Raw genomic sequence first — 16,198 nt, 5'->3', positions numbered from 1 at the left:
TTACAGTATAGATTAGATATAGCTGGAGATGATCTGTGTTACCTGTGTATGGTTAAGGGTTAAGGGTCAGGTAAGGTAAGGGGTTATCTTGCCTGCGTAGAATAATAGTTAGGGTCAGGTAAGGTTATGGTGGAGTGTAGTCTTACCTGTGTAGGCCACGGTCAGAGCAGGGTTAGAGCTATGGTGAGGTAAGGTTATGGTGAAGTGTAGTCTTACCTGCGTAGGCCTCTGTCCCAGCAGGCTTAGGGTTAGAGTTAGGATCAGGTAAGGTTATGGTGAAGTGTAGTATTACCTGCGTAGGCCACGGTCCCAGCAGGCTTAGGGTTAGAGTTAGGATCAGGTAAGGTTATGGTGAAGTGTAGTCTTACCTGTGTAGGCCACGGTCCCAGCAGGCTTAGGGTTAGAGTTAGGATCAGGTAAGGTTATGGTGAAGTGTAGTATTACCTGCGTAGGCCACGGTCCCAGCAGGCTTAGGGTTAGAGTTAGGATCAGGTAAGGTTATGGTGAAGTGTAGTCTTACCTGCGTAGGCCTCTGTCCCAGCAGGCTTAGGGTTAGAGTTAGGATCAGGTAAGGTTATGGTGAAGTGTAGTCTTACCTGTGTAGGCCTCTGTCCCAGCAGGCTTAGGGTTAGAGTTAGGATCAGGTAAGGTTATGGTGAAGTGTAGTCTTACCTGCGTAGGCCTCTGTCCCAGCAGGCTTAGGGTTAGAGTTAGGATCAGGTAAGGTTATGGTGAAGTGTAGTCTTACCTGTGTAGGCCACGGTCCCAGCAGGCTTAGGGTTAGAGTTAGGATCAGGTAAGGTTATGGTGAAGTGTAGTCTTACCTGTGTAGGCCACGGTCCCAGCAGGCTTAGGGTTAGAGTTAGGATCAGGTAAGGTTATGGTGAAGTGTAGTCTTACCTGCGTAGGCCTCTGTCCCAGCAGGCTTAGGGTTAGAGTTAGGATCAGGTAAGGTTATGGTGAAGTGTAGTCTTACCTGTGTAGGCCACGGTCCCAGCAGGCTTAGGGTTAGAGTTAGGATCAGGTAAGGTTATGGTGAAGTGTAGTCTTACCTGTGTAGGCCACGGTCCCAGCAGGCTTAGGGTTAGAGTTAGGATCAGGTAAGGTTATGGTGAAGTGTAGTCTTACCTGTGTAGGCCACGGTCCCAGCAGGCTTAGGGTTAGAGTTAGGATCAGGTAAGGTTATGGTGAAGAGTAGTCTTACCTGCGTAGGCCACGGTCCCAGCAGGCTTGGGGTTAGAGTTAGGATCAGGTAAGGTTATGGTGAAGTGTAGTCTTACCTGTGTAGGCCACGGTCCCAGCAGGCTTAGGGTTAGAGTTAGGATCAGGTAAGGTTATGGTGAAGTGTAGTCTTACCTGTGTAGGCCACGGTCCCAGCAGGCTTAGGGTTAGAGTTAGGATCAGGTAAGGTTATGGTGAAGTGTAGTCTTACCTGCGTAGGCCTCTGTCCCAGCAGGCTTAGGGTTAGAGTTAGGATCAGGTAAGGTTATGGTGAAGTGTAGTATTACCTGCGTAGGCCTCTGTCCCAGCAGGCTTAGGGTTAGAGTTAGGATCAGGTAAGGTTATGGTGAAGAGTAGTCTTACCTGCGTAGGCCACGGTCCCAGCAGGCTTAGGGTTAGAGTTAGGATCAGGTAAGGTTATGGTGAAGTGTAGTCTTACCTGTGTAGGCCACGGTCCCAGCAGGCTTAGGGTTAGAGTTAGGATCAGGTAAGGTTATGGTGAAGTGTAGTCTTACCTGCGTACGCCTCTGTCCCAGCAGGCTTAGGGTTAGAGTTAGGATCAGGTAAGGTTATGGTGAAGTGTAGTATTACCTGCGTAGGCCACGGTCCCAGCAGGGTCTGTTCGCAGTCTGGCCCTCAACGTCTGTCTCTGTGCCTCCGTAGGATTCAGTCCTAATGCATCCAGAGCCTGCCAACACACACACACACACACACACACACACACACACACACACACACACACACACACACACACACACACACACACACACACACACACACACACACACACAGAGTTTACACACACCGTATCAAAGACACACACCCTACCCTCACACATTTATACACACATGACTACACACACAGAGTAGTAAACACACGCACACCTAGTGTGACTGAGCATGCTGAATGTGATTTTGCAATGATGTTGTGGGAGAGGGATTGGAGCAGCTTGGACAACATGCACCACAACGCGTGCGCACACACACACAGTAACATGCACATTGGCTTGACTGTACACTCTTAGAAAAAAGGGTTCCAGGTAGAACCCTCTGTGGAAAGGGTTTTACGTGGAAGCCAAAAGGGTTTTACCTGGAACCAAAAAGGGTTCTTCTATGGGCACAGCCAAAGAATCCTTTTAGGTTCTAGATAGCACATTTTTTTCTAAGAGTGTAGGCATCCATTTGATTAGGCCAGAGCAAATGACTGGCCAGCAGCAGTAATAGCTTATTGAGCAGTGCCTCTGCAGGGAGGGGTCAAAGTCAACACAAGCATTACACTGCAATGACCCTAGCATCAAACCACATCCATACTGTACACAGACATCTACAGACACACCAAGACAATCACAAACATTCCTACACACATACTCACAAATCCTCAGGTACAGGCACATACAGTCATACCAGTGGAGGCTGCTGAGGGGAGGACGGCTCATAATAATGGCAGGAACAGAGCGAATGGAATGGTATCAAACACATAGAAACTATGTGCTTGATACCATTACACTCATTACATTCCAGCCATTACCACAAGCCCGTCCACCCCAATTAAGGTGCCACCAGCCTCCTGTGAGTCATACAGTTATTATTTGTTAAACAAAAGCTCTTTCTCTGAACTATTGTATTAGTATAACATCTTTATGTGCATACAATATAGCTCATTATTTGTCATTTTTATTTAGTCTTTTTTGCTCTTTATCAAGGGTGCCAATCATTATGGACCTGACCGTACAGTTCACCAATACACGCTAACAAATACACAAACTTCCACATCCACACTGACCTGCTCCAGCCTCTCCAGTTTGAGGCGACTGATGGAGCTGAGGGAGCACTTCCTGTGTGGTGTGTGCTGGATGCTGTTTGGCTGACAGGCAGGGTAGGATTCTGAGTATCGGGACACAGGTGAGGTGTTAATGTATCTCTTCTTTGATGTTTATGACTTATGTTTATTGCATTTACATATATATATATATAAATATGAGAGAGAGAGAGAGAGAGAGAGAGAGAGAGAGAGAGAGAGAGAGAGAGAGAGAGAGAGAGAGAGAGAGAGAGAGAGAGAGAGAGAGAGAGAGAGAGAGAGAAAGAGAGAGAGAGAGAGAGAGAGAGAGAGAGAGAGAACAGGGCTGCGTTCAGTACATAAAAGTGTAATAGAACGTTCAACGAAAACGGTACTGAACTGAACGACCAGTTGAAAAATGGGGAGGGGTTGGGTTATGGGTTCAAAATGCACCCTTGCTCTTTAAATGCATCACTCGTTGCTTCAAGCCACACCCCAGTACACCCACCAAAAGGACCCAACGTATCTCAAAGTCTTTTCAGTACAAGAAAGTTTGGGGAAAATGTGTCGTTCAGTTAAAAACGCTCAGCGATGTAGCAAACGTTTAAGTGAACTGAACGCACCCCAGGTGAGCTACAGGTGTAAACAGACAGTATCACAGAGTCTGGAGCGAGGCATAATTAGCGAGAAAGGCACAGAGGAGAAAAGACAGAAAGAACGAGGGAGGAAATTACTATTCTGATGGACGGCTCTGCTTCACAGCTTTTCAAACCCCCACATTATATTTGTTAAAAATCTACCAAGCTCACGACATAGCAAGATGATAGACAGATGCAGTCCTTTGTACAGTCCTCTGACAGACAGATGCAGTCCTTTGTACAGTCCTCTGACAGACAGATACAGATATAGTCCTCTGTAGCTCTGTTGATAGAGCATGGCGTTTCCAACGGTAGGATAATGGGTTTGTTTCCCGGGACCACCTGAACGTAAAATGTATGCAAGCATGACTAAGTCACTTTGGATAAAAGCATCTGCTAAATGGTATATGTTGTTATTATTATTATAACAAATTGAAAGTTTGGAAGTGGTGAATCGAGGTAGTTCAGGTAATTAGTATAGGTAAAGAAGGTAGACAATGTATGTAAAACAGTTTTAGGTTACGTTGACAAATGCAGTAAACATTTAAAATGTGTGCACAGGAGTCATATCTGATTATATGGCTGCACCAACTGAACATTAACATGTTGGGCAACACTTGAAGGAAGCCTATGTGCCAATCATTCACATCTCTGTATCAACTGATCATTAACATGTTGAGCAACACAGAACATCCAGACAGCCCTCCCTGGGTTTCCCCTGGTTCCCCACTCATCATCATACCAAAGCTGCACAAAGAACATTATTCTGAGAAGGGATTCCATCCGGAAGATGACAGTGTCTTGTTTTTGACACCTCCAGGTCCAAGTGTGGGACAAAATGTCCCCTAGACTGTGTAGACTAGACATCCAAGGCCAGATTAGCCTTTTTCCACCTAATAGACATGTCTTGTTTTGACACATTCAGATGAAGCGTCTCCCGCCTCACTCGATCTCCTCCTTCCTGGCTGCACGCCACACCACGCTACATCTGTCCTACCAGTCTACACAGCCAAATCTCCAGTGTTAAAAAACAAACAGAGTTAAATCAACACTGAAAATGTTGAGTCTGTGGACCCATATATGCACCGGAAGTGTTACATTAACACACTGCTAAGTGTAAAGCCTTATTCAAATAGTAACACTCTCAGTGTGAAATTGAATATTTTTTAGACTGGATAATTTGCTGTGTATCTTCTCTATGTACCAACGCAACAGTGTCTGATATATTTATCAGAGTTTGGGTTCCCAAATGGCTCCCTATTCCCTATATAGTGCATTACTTTTGACCAGGGCTCATATGGCCAACTCTAGAAGACAACATAGGGCAGTATAGAGCAGAATAGAATATACTTCATTTTCTCACGAGGGGGAACTTTGGTACCCCACATAACCTTGCAGAATTGCTTTGAACTGCTTAGAGTGGTATAGAACAGAGTAGAGCAGAGTACATTTCTTTAGAACTGTACAACCCAGCTCAGTGAAGTAAAACTGCCTAGAACAACACAGAACAGATACACACCAACGCACAGAACAGTTGTGAACCCTTGAAATTACACAGAGACACACGTGGAGCGAGGTGTGCGTGTGTGCTTGACAATATATCATGTTAGAACTGGTTTCGAATGTAGGTTTCAAGTATAGGTCACATCATTACTTGGGCTGGTTGTTTGCCTGACTCACTGACTGAGTTCATGACATGGCTCTGTCCTCTGGAGAGAGATAAGGGCTAAAAGGCACACCCTCATTTTACTATTATCTCTTCTTTACCACCTGCTGTGACCAGTTTCCCAGTATAGTTCCCACCTGGAGGTGTGAGTCCCAAAGGGCACCCTATACCCTATATAGTACAGTACCTTTTACCAGAGCCCTATGGGCCCTGATCAAAATTAGTGCACTACATAGAGAATAGAGTGCCATTTGGGATGCATTCAAAGTGTAGGTGTACTGTATGTAAGGGTGGGACTGGAACATGTCTTAAAGCCATGGGACACCATGTTCCCAAATGTACATCAACAACTTTCTGGTCTTGCTGCTTTAAGAAATGTCAGAATAGTTATATTAGCCCAGAGGCAAATGTGAAGGTGAGACAGAGAGGGAGAGAAGAAGAAAGAAGGAGAGAGAGAGAGAGAGGCTGAGAGAAAGAAAGGCTAAGAGAGAGAGGCTGAGAGAGAGGGAGAGAGAAATAATTGGAGGAGCGAAAGACAGAGAAAAACAGAAACAGAGACACAGAGATGATAGAGAAGTAGACAGATTTCTCACCAGGCTTGGCATCTGTGGTGCTGGGACTCTGACGGGAGGAGGAGACACACGTCTGTTCTGTTCTCATTCGAACCTGCAGGACACAACCACACAAACCACACCAACCACACCAACCATTAATACCATATAGGAGGAATAACCATATTCACAGAAGACTGGTGTGTGTGGTTGAAGACCACAGAAGACTGGTGTGTGTGGTTGAAGACTGGTGTGTGTGGAACACACGTTGAACGTGTGTTCGAGCCTCAGCCACTAACCTGGCTAAGGTTGACAGATGGCAGGGCCTCGCTGGCGGGGTTGGGGGTGGAGGTGATCTTGGGCACCACCAGGGGAACCCCAGGGAGGGCTGCAGGGAGTGTGGTTCTCCTGTGCTGGAGCAGTGATGCAGGGGGAGGCAGGGCCCCCAGCACGGCCAGGGTCTCTCTCCTGATGGGGGGCACTGCGGGGGCTCCGCTGACTGGGCCCTGGGGGGTGATAGGGCTCTGGGGGCCACTGCTGGAGGAAGCAGAGCTGGAGGAAGACCTGTGTCTCATAAACGCTATCTCCACCGTAGGGTCTGGTCTGAAGAAGGACAGAGAAATGAGAATGGATTGGAATACTTGTAATGTAGTAAATAGGGATACATCCCAAATGGCACTATTTTCTACCAGGTCCCAAAGGGATCAAGTCAAAAGTAGTGCACTATTTAAAGAATAGGGTGCCATGAACGCATCCTAGGTTACAGTTCACACAATTACTACAGTAGAGATGAACGTGTTTACTCTTCTTCTACTGTATCTTTATACAGGAACCCCTTGAAAACAAGGTGGTAGACCTCAGGAGGTTTATCCTGTCAATACATATTCAGGTAGAGTCATACAGGTGCGCCCCACCTGAGTTTGGTGCGTGTCAGGATACTTCTAGCCTCCTCATAGGTCACTCCAATTAACGACTCCTTATTAATCGACACCAGCTGATCTCCTGGCTGTAGTCTACCGTCCTGGAATGCAGATAGAGAATATCATTAGTTCATTAGCCTATAGTTTGACTATAAAAAACATGGTCATTGTCAGTTGAACCAACACATATTTTTCCTGTCTCACACTTTATGTCTTCCCACAAAACCCCATGAATAACACCTGATTCCCCCTGTATCAAAAGTTAAACATAGTGACAAGTCACCCTCTGGCAGTCTCCTCCAGGTATTATTTCCTGAATCAACACCATTGGTCCCTCGGCTCGGTTAGCTCCGCCGTTGATGATGAGGCCCAGGCCTGTTCCCTTTGAGACGCATATCAACTGAATGACGCTGTCGCTAGAGAGAGAGAGAGAGAGAGAGATATATATAAAATAGGGCAGGGAAAAAGAGAAAGATAGAAAGGGGCAGTCAGGGAGAGAGGAAGAGGAAGTGAGAGTGGGCAGTATCTCAGACTAGCACACAGACTGTGAGCATGATTAAATAAACATACAGGTTTCATTCAGGCTGTCCCTGAACAAATATCTCTTCCTTTGTATTTGTCTCTTTATCTCTCTCCTTCTATAAATGTGAGGGTTTCTCTTCTGTCAGAGAGCAACGTGACTGTTCAGCAGCATGCACACATTCAATATATTGTTTTGTGTTACACAACTAGATCTTATATAAAAGGATATCAAGGATAAACTGTTACAACCTTTCAATCTATCTTAGTGACACAAGGACCTTCTGTCTGGATTTTAAATTATGAGGACAAACAGACAGTGACAACAAGTGCAATATTCCCGGTGCTTCAACTGTCTAATTCTATTCTGACTGACACATACTTGTTGAAGACGTGTTGTGTAGGGGTTGTGTTAGGGTTCGATGTATAGGGGGGCCCAGTGGTATAGAGGGGTCCAGGGGTGTAAGGGGGTGCTGTGACCCCCTCTTTAGGGCTGAGGAGCTGGCTGGTGGGACTGGTAGATCTAGAAGAGGAAGAGGAGGAGGCCGTGTCTGTCTTGCCTCCTAAAGAGAGGGAGAGAGAGAGCAGAGAGAGAGAGAGGAAGAGAGGGGGGCAGGGACAGAAAGAGAATGGAGCGGAGAGAAAGGCGGTTAAGGAGTGAGAAGGATAGAGACAGACAGACACAGACAGAGAAAGGGTTTGTTACTTCCGATCGATGACAGACATTGGTACAGGAGCCAATAATGAATCACACATTGTGAGGTGTAAAAACAGCTCTTTTGATTAGCATAGAGAAACACCTACACATGTTAGCCACATTGTTGCCCAAAGTTCTCATGCATATCTCAAGGTAGGATTCAGTGCTCTATTATTTTAAATAATGCCGTGTTGAATTTGAGTGTCGGTGAAAGGATGTTTGGAGAGGGAGGCGGATTGCGAGAGGAGCTGTGCCAGCACTCAGTTGGAGAAGGTGAAAACAATTGTGAATATGGATGAGAGTAAGGATTGTGAAAGGGTAAATTAATGAGAATTAGAAGGAGTGTGAAAGTAGGAAGATAATGGTTAAGAGACTATAGTGTTACATGGAGATGAGGAGGGGAACGGGGGATAACCAGGTCTTAGGTACAGTGGATGAGTCCCAAATGGCACCATATAGTCCACTACCTTCAAAAGAGGGCCCTTTTCCCAAATGGGAGCCATTTGGGATACAAAGGTCCTAGGTACAGAAACTCACCTGTAGAAAGCTGTGTAGGGGAGACTCTCCCTGAGCTTCCTTTAAAACTGCTTTGAGAACCATACTTATTCATCAACTCTATGAACTCCCGCCTGGAAGACACACACAAACACAGACCCAGACTGTCAATTTACCCATAGAAACAGTGCAGTAGATCTCTGTCCCCCTCCCATGGTCAGAGAGACATTGATTCCCAGTGACATCTGACGGGCGCGGACTCATTAAAAGTGACTTCTTTGTCAGTGGTTGAGATTAGGATTATTTGAGCTATATCAGATTAGGCTGCTAATCCAGTTTAATCTTGCAGTAAAGAGTCTAGGTGCTTGGAGCCCAGCCATAACCTAATAAGTATGTCTTGGAGAGAGGGATTGACCTCTTGCCACCAACTGTCTGATCTGTGATTCAGTTTTGTGCCATAGACACTGAAAGATGAGGGTTCCTTGAGAGTTCTTTGTGGAACCATACTGACCCAAAGACCCCATTGAGCCCTTCAGTGGTTGGTTGCCCTTCAGAAACGGGTTCTTTCATCTTTTCGTGATAATTCAAATGTAGGGGTGGCAGCTCATTTGAATATTTTGGGGTGTGGTTTACTCAACTCTTTTTGTGCAACGTGAATGAGACTGTCATTCTAGTTTATCTAATCTGTAGGTTCTTCACCTTGGTTTTTTCTGGAAGAGAAGGGTCCACTTCAGGACATAATGGGCCGGGCAGACAGACAGACAGACAGTCTTCTGTCCCTAATATGTCAGCTTGTATCTGTCTGGCTGTCTGGCGGTTGGGCCGTTGGGTGTGACTAACGTGGCTGACAAACAATGAAAAGCACAGAGCCTAGCAAAGTGCCAGGTCCCTTTATGTCAGGCCCGGTGTTCAAGACAGGGTGAGACGTGACAGGAGAGAGAGACAGAGGACGGAGACCTTTCCTCAGCAGTTAGAACTAGTCACAGAGGATGCTAGGGAATTGTTTAACTGTAACCAACTGAATGACTCATCACAGCATTCTGAGGAAATATTACTGTTCGGCGCCTTCCGGCGCCGAACAGGATGGCTGCCTCGCTTCGCGTTCCTTGGAAAATATGCAGTATTTTGTTTTTCTATGTGTTATTTCTTACATTGGTACCCCGGGTGATCTTAAGTTTCATTACATACAGCCGGGAGGAACTACTGAATATACGATTAACGTCAACTAACCACCCTTCCTACCAGGAATATGACTTTCCCGAAACGGATCCAGTGTCTTGCCTTCCACCCAATACAATGGACCTGATCCCAGCCGGCGAAGCTACACGACGCCGAAAAAGGGGCAAACGTAGCGGTCTCCTGGTCAGGCTTCGGAGACGAGCACATCGCGCTCCACTCCCTAGCATACTACTCGCCAATGTCCAGTCTCTTGAGAATAAGGTCGATGAAATCCGAGCACGGGTAACATTCGAGAGAGACATCAGGGATTGCAACGTGCTCTGCTTCACGGAAACATGGCTAACTGAAAAGACGCTAATGGAGTCGGTGCAGCCAGCTGGTTTCTTCACGCATCGCGCAGACAGAAACACATCTTTCTGGTAAGAAGAGGGGCGGGGGGGTATGCCTCATGATTAACGAGACGTGGTGTGACCATCATAACAACACTCAGGAACTAAAGTCATTCTGTTCACCTGATCTAGAACTCCTCACAATCAAATGTAGACCGCATTATCTACCAAGGGAATTCACTTCGGTCATAATCACAGCCGTATATATTCCCCCCCAAGCAGACACATCGATGGCCCTGAACGAACTCTATCTGACTCTCTGTAAACTGGAAACCACACACCCTGAGGCTGCATTCATCGTAGCTGGGGATTTTAACAAGGCTAATCTAAAAACAAAACTCCCTAAATTCTATCAGCACATCGATTGTCCGACCAGGGCTGGCAGAACTCTGGACCATTGTTATACTAACTTCCGCGACGCATATAAGGCCCTCCCCCGCCCTCCTTTCGGAAAAGCTGACCACGACTCCATTTTGTTGATTCCAGCCTACAAACAGAAATTAAAACTACAAGCTCCCACGCTCAGGTCTGTTCAACGCTGGTCCGACCAATCTGAATCCACGCTTCAAGACTGCTTTGATCACGCGGATTGGAATATGTTCCGCACGGCGTCCAACAACAACAATGATGAATATGCAGATTCGGTGAGCGAGTTCATTAGGAAGTGCATTGACGATGTCGTACCCAGAGCAACGATTAAAACATTCCCAAACCAGAAACCGTGGATTAACGGCAGCATTCGCGTGAAACTGAAAGCGCGAACCACTGCTTTTAACCAGGGCAAGGTGACCGGAAACATGACCGAATACACACAGTGTAGCTATTCTCTCCGCAAGGCTATCAAACAGGCTAAGTCCCAGTACAGAGACAAAATTGAATCGCAATTCAACAGCTCAGACACAAGGGGTATGTGGCAGGGTCTACAGTCTATCACGGATTACAAAAAGAAAAGCAGCCCCGTCGCGGATCAGGATGTCTTGCTCCCAGACAGGCTAAATACCTTTTTTGCCCGCTTTGAGGATAATACAGTGCCACTGACACGGCCCACTACCAAAACCTGCGGGCTCTCCTTCACTGCAGCCGAGGTGAGTAAAACATTTAAACGTGTTAACCCTCGCAAGGCTGCAGGCCCAGACGGCATTCCCAGCCGCGTCCTCAGAGCATGCGCAGACCAGCTGGCTGGTGTGTTTACGGACATATTCAATCAATCCTTAGCCCAGTCTGCTGTTCCCACATGCTTCAAGAGGGCCACCATTGTTCCTGTTCCCAAGAAAGCTAAGGTAACTGAGCTAAACGACTACCGCCCCGTAGCACTCACTTCCGTCATCATGAAGTGCTTTGAGAGACTAGTCAAGGACCATATCACCTCCACCCTACCGGACACCCTAGACCCACTCCAATTTGCTTACCGACCCAATAGGTCCACAGACGACGCAATCGCAACCACACTGCACACTGCCCTAACCCATCTGGACAAGAGGAATACCTATGTGAGAATGCTGTTCATCGACTACAGCTCAGCATTCAACACCATAGTACCCTCCAAACTCGTCATCAAGCTCGAGACCCTGGGCCTCGACCCCGCCCTGTGCAACTGGGTCCTGGACTTCCTGACGGGCCGCCCCCAGGTGGTGAGGGTAGGTAACAACATCTCCACCCCGCTGATCCTCAACACTGGGGCCCCACAAGGGTGCGTTCTGAGCCCTCTCCTGTACTCCCTGTTCACCCACGACTGCGTGGCCATGCACGCCTCCAACTCAATCATCAAGTTTGCGGACGACACTACAGTGGTAGGCTTGATTACCAACAACGACGAGACGGCCTACAGGGAGGAGGTGAGGGCCCTCGGAGTGTGGTGTCAGGAAAATAACCTCACACTCAACGTCAACAAAACAAAGGAGATGATTGTGGACTTCAGGAAACAGCAGAGGGAGCACCCCCCTATCCACATCGACGGGTCAGTAGTGGAGAAGGTGGAAAGTTTTAAGTTCCTCGGTGTACACATCACGGACAAACTGAATTGGTCCACCCACACAGACAGCGTTGTGAAGAAGGCGCAGCAGCGCCTCTTCAACCTCAGGAGGCTGAAGAAATTCGGCTTGTCACCAAAAGCACTCACAAACTTCTACAGATGCACAATCGAGAGCATCCTGTCGGGCTGTATCACCGCCTGGTACGGCAACTGCTCCGCACACAACCGTAAGGCTCTCCAGAGGGTAGTGAGGTCGGCAGAACGCATCACCCGGGGCAAACTACCTGCCCTCCAGGACACCTACACCACCCGATGTCACAGGAAGGCCATAAAGATCATCAAGGACAACAACCACCCAAGCCACTACCTGTTCACCCCGCTATCATCCAGAAGGCGAGGTCAGTACAGGTGCATCCAAGCAGGGACCGAGAGACTGAAAAACAGCTTCTATCTCAAGGCCATCAGACTGTTAAACAGCCACCACTAACATTTAGCGGCCGCTGCCAACAAACTGACTCAGCTCCAGCCACCTTAAAAATGGGAATTGATGGAAATTATGTAAAAATGTACCACCAGCCACTTTAAACAATGCCACCTAATATAATGTTTACATACCCTACATTACACATCTCTTATGTATATGTATATACTGTACTCTATATCATCTACTGCATCTTGCCATCTTATGTAATACATGGACCACTAGCCACTTTAAACTATGCCACTTTATGTTTACATACCCTACAGTACTCATCTCATAGGTATATACCGTACTCTATACCATCTACTGCACCTTGCCTATGCCGTCTGTACCATCACTCATTCATATATCTTTATGTACATATTCTTTATCCCTTTACACTTGCGTGTATAAGGTAGTAGTTGCGGAATTGTTAGGTTAGATTACTTGTTGTTATTACTGCATTGTCGGAACTAGAAGCACAAGCATTTCGCTACACTCGCATTAACATCTGCTAACCATGTGTATGTGACTAATAAATTTGATTTGATTTGATTTGATTTGACCTGGCTTTGAGCCAGTGTTGTAGTCCGGTCTCGAGACCACATATTGAGTGTCTCAGTCTTGTCTCGGGGTGTCGATACATTTGTACTCGGTCTTGACTCGGTCTCGGACAATAAGGACTCATAATTTCTTCCCGAGACCAGGCCTTCAGGTTGAGATAGATTCGTGATTATAAAAAGAAAGCAACCGTAATATCAGCGCACACATGTAGGAGAATACACTTTCTGTAAAACACAAAATGGTGTAACGTTAGTGGAAGGTCTAAGCAGCTATAAACCATATACCCACTTTTTTTTCAGTGGGCTTTGCGTATACTCACTTCTTAATCCTTACTGATGCATATCAAAGTAGTGTAGTGGAGGTATACGACATATCAATGATGTAGTACAAAAGAGAAATCATGCACAAAGTAGCCTTCACAATCGCAAAGGACGTGAAATACTGTATATTCACATGCGCGCCGCACACAAAGCCTAGTTTCAACGGAATATCATCATCAGGCAGCAAGTGTGCAGCTCACAGAAGAATAACATCGGTAGCCGGTAGGGTAGGAATTTATATATACCAGTATGCAAACCAGGTATTGAAAAAGTTTCGTGCGAAGTGTTGGTTAGTAGGCTATTTTTGATGCACAATTGTCATCATGCGTTGCGTGCATCAGGGGCATAGACATGGATGGGCCTGGGACAGAGGCTCACCCACTGGGGAGCCAGGCCCACCCAACCTGATTGATGTTGTTTGTGGTATTGTTGTGGACTTAGAAAAAATATATAAAAAATGTATGGTCAATTTATTTATTTTTAAGTGATTTTGAGAGTGGAAATAAAATTGAAAAAACATAGGAAAACATAGGATTTTTCACACAGGGTGCCATTCCTTCACTAGGCTGGCCGTTTGGGAACTTTATGGCAAAATGTGAGTATACCCACTTCTCCAGGTACCACTTCTCCACTGCATAGGGCCGATGGAAAGACAGCAGTCACACACAGCATGATGTTAAAGGATAAGCAGTCCATAAACTTGGACATAATCAGCCAATAGGTCCCAATCATAAGAATACAAAAACACGACCATTAAGCATTTCCCAATCGAAATGTACAACTATTAATTCCCATTGCAAAAAGCATGTCAAGTTTAGCACACAAAGTAACTGGTGACCTGAAGTTTAAAGTAGAACTGACAGCATTTTAACTAATTTGCAGATTGCAAACAAACAATCATAATATCAGTCGAAAATATCAAATTCCCAGTTTATGCTAGAAAACCAACTTTATAAGAGGTTTTAAAAATAGGTTATATTTGATTCAACGTTCCATGAGGTAAACTAAGACATTGTTGGCAGAATAGATGGATGCAGTTCATTGCATGATTAATATAATTCACCAATACATTTCTTGGTAGTCCAAAAAATATTGCTATCAGGTTGTAAATCATAGCTGGCCTGGTACATTGTTTCAGTTTTAATGACTCGATATTCTGGACAAAAACAGACAAATGTAACGAATGCTGGGAATGTTAATACAATAAAACTAGCAAGGGCAATGATCACAAGTCAGTCATAACGTGGATAATATGCTTGTGTATCTATTTATGTAGCAAGCTAAAAACACGGAGCCTAATGGTAGCTAGATCGCTAGCTAGCTAGCTGCTAGGAGGATGTCATGTCATGCCATTGGAGGAGTGGGTGAGGGACTGACTTTTCCCCCTCATATCATTTTTCGGTGGCTATACACAGCTAGAGATGCAGGTGTCATTTGGTTAGATAGCAAGAACTTGATCGACTGTTATCTAGTTAGCATATCTCTTGTGTTCACAAATTCACGCTGGCTATTTACAGTCAGTAAGCGCAGGTAAAAAAAAAAGTAATAGTTACTCAAGAACGCTCTAGATAACATGTAAACAGCCTAACCAGCTCTGCTACGGCAAGTAAAATGGTTAGAATGAGGTGTTCTCTCATTTGTGTCTGAAAGTAGCTATCTAGCAAGCTAGCCAACTTTAGCCAGTTAGCTTGGGTGCTTGGTTGGGACAAGCATGCATAGGCAGGCAAGCTGCAGAAGGATGAGGAGGCTACAATTCCCCATCGTTTATCAGTGCAAATTTGACATCCAACTAGCTGAAAAAATTTAAGAGGCTTTATCTAATGGTCCTTCTTTAGATATTAGCTCACCTTGCTCTGGCTAGCGTAGTTGTTGATCTTGTTGATATGCATAACTGAGGGAGAGAGAGCATACCTTTTCATGGTTGTTTGATCAGTACTGTAAAGTTTCCAAATGTAAGAGGACTCCCGTGGTGTTTACATATTTGCAGAAATCCATTCAGGTATATTTTGTGGCTTTTGGCGAATGCGTTCTAATAATCTAACGTTGCGCTGTTGCAACTGCCTGTAAACACACAGTAAGGTTCAAAGTGAATGATGGCAGGCCCGTGTGGCAAATGTCTTGCTTTTATAAAGGCCTACTGTAGCTCTGATTGGCTATAGTCTGTGTATTCTCCGTTCCTGGACAAGACAGATGTTTTTATTCGGTTTTATTTACTGCAATGTCTATTAATTGTCCAAACGCATGTCAGCTTTCCCACTCTATATTGCTATAGAATTTTCACACATGCCTTAGGATACGTAATTCCATTCGTGACCATATTTAAGTGGTCGCTTGCAGAAAATGTAAAAGAAATTGTCATATTCTTCCTGGGGATGTATATGAACAGATTTTAATAAGATTTCATGTTGCTAAAATTCTGTCAGTTCCACTTTAAATGCAACAATGTTTCACACACATAAGTTATTTTCAAAGAGATGGCTAACAACGTCAAGCGGGATGCAATAACAAACACAGTTCCACTCACCAGATGATGTTTATTTGAAACATAACTTATTGTTTAAAGTTATTCTTTAAAAGGGATAAGCTAACAAATTAGCAACATCATTTTTGATAACACCTGCACTAGCTATTGTGCAGTGACCTGTTTGCCTTCAAGAGGGCATAATATTCCATGTGTTTTCGTAAAAATGGTCCAACCCATTAAGTCAAAATGTGGTTGGTTGAGGGCCTCCCGGGTGGCGCAGTGGTCTAAGGCCACCAGAGACTCTGGGTTCAAGCCAGGGCTCTGTCGCAGTTGGCCGCGACCGGGAGGTCCATGGGGCGACGCTAGG

The 16,198-nt window shown here is 45.5% G+C and overlaps 1 protein-coding gene across 1 annotated transcript in view; it reads right to left on the bottom strand.

Moving 5' to 3' along the window:
• Positions 1–16,198, bottom strand: part of stxbp4 (syntaxin binding protein 4) — a 63,158-nt gene that overhangs the window by 36,120 nt on the left and 10,840 nt on the right. Inside the window, exons 6-13 of the mRNA XM_071393814.1 lie at positions 8,526–8,617; positions 7,674–7,854; positions 7,056–7,188; positions 6,767–6,873; positions 6,152–6,455; positions 5,895–5,967; positions 3,004–3,104; positions 1,813–1,927 (exon numbers count right to left, since the gene is read on the bottom strand). Coding sequence (XP_071249915.1) covers positions 1,813–1,927; positions 3,004–3,104; positions 5,895–5,967; positions 6,152–6,455; positions 6,767–6,873; positions 7,056–7,188; positions 7,674–7,854; positions 8,526–8,617 — 1,106 coding nt within the window. The remainder of the gene's footprint in view (positions 1–1,812; positions 1,928–3,003; positions 3,105–5,894; positions 5,968–6,151; positions 6,456–6,766; positions 6,874–7,055; positions 7,189–7,673; positions 7,855–8,525; positions 8,618–16,198) is intronic.

Source organism: Salvelinus alpinus, chromosome 3 (assembly GCF_045679555.1).
Source record: "Salvelinus alpinus chromosome 3, SLU_Salpinus.1, whole genome shotgun sequence".
NCBI lineage: Eukaryota > Metazoa > Chordata > Actinopteri > Salmoniformes > Salmonidae > Salvelinus > Salvelinus alpinus.
Note: the sequence above shows the minus strand (reverse complement) of the source record. Positions and strands in the feature narration are given on the sequence as shown.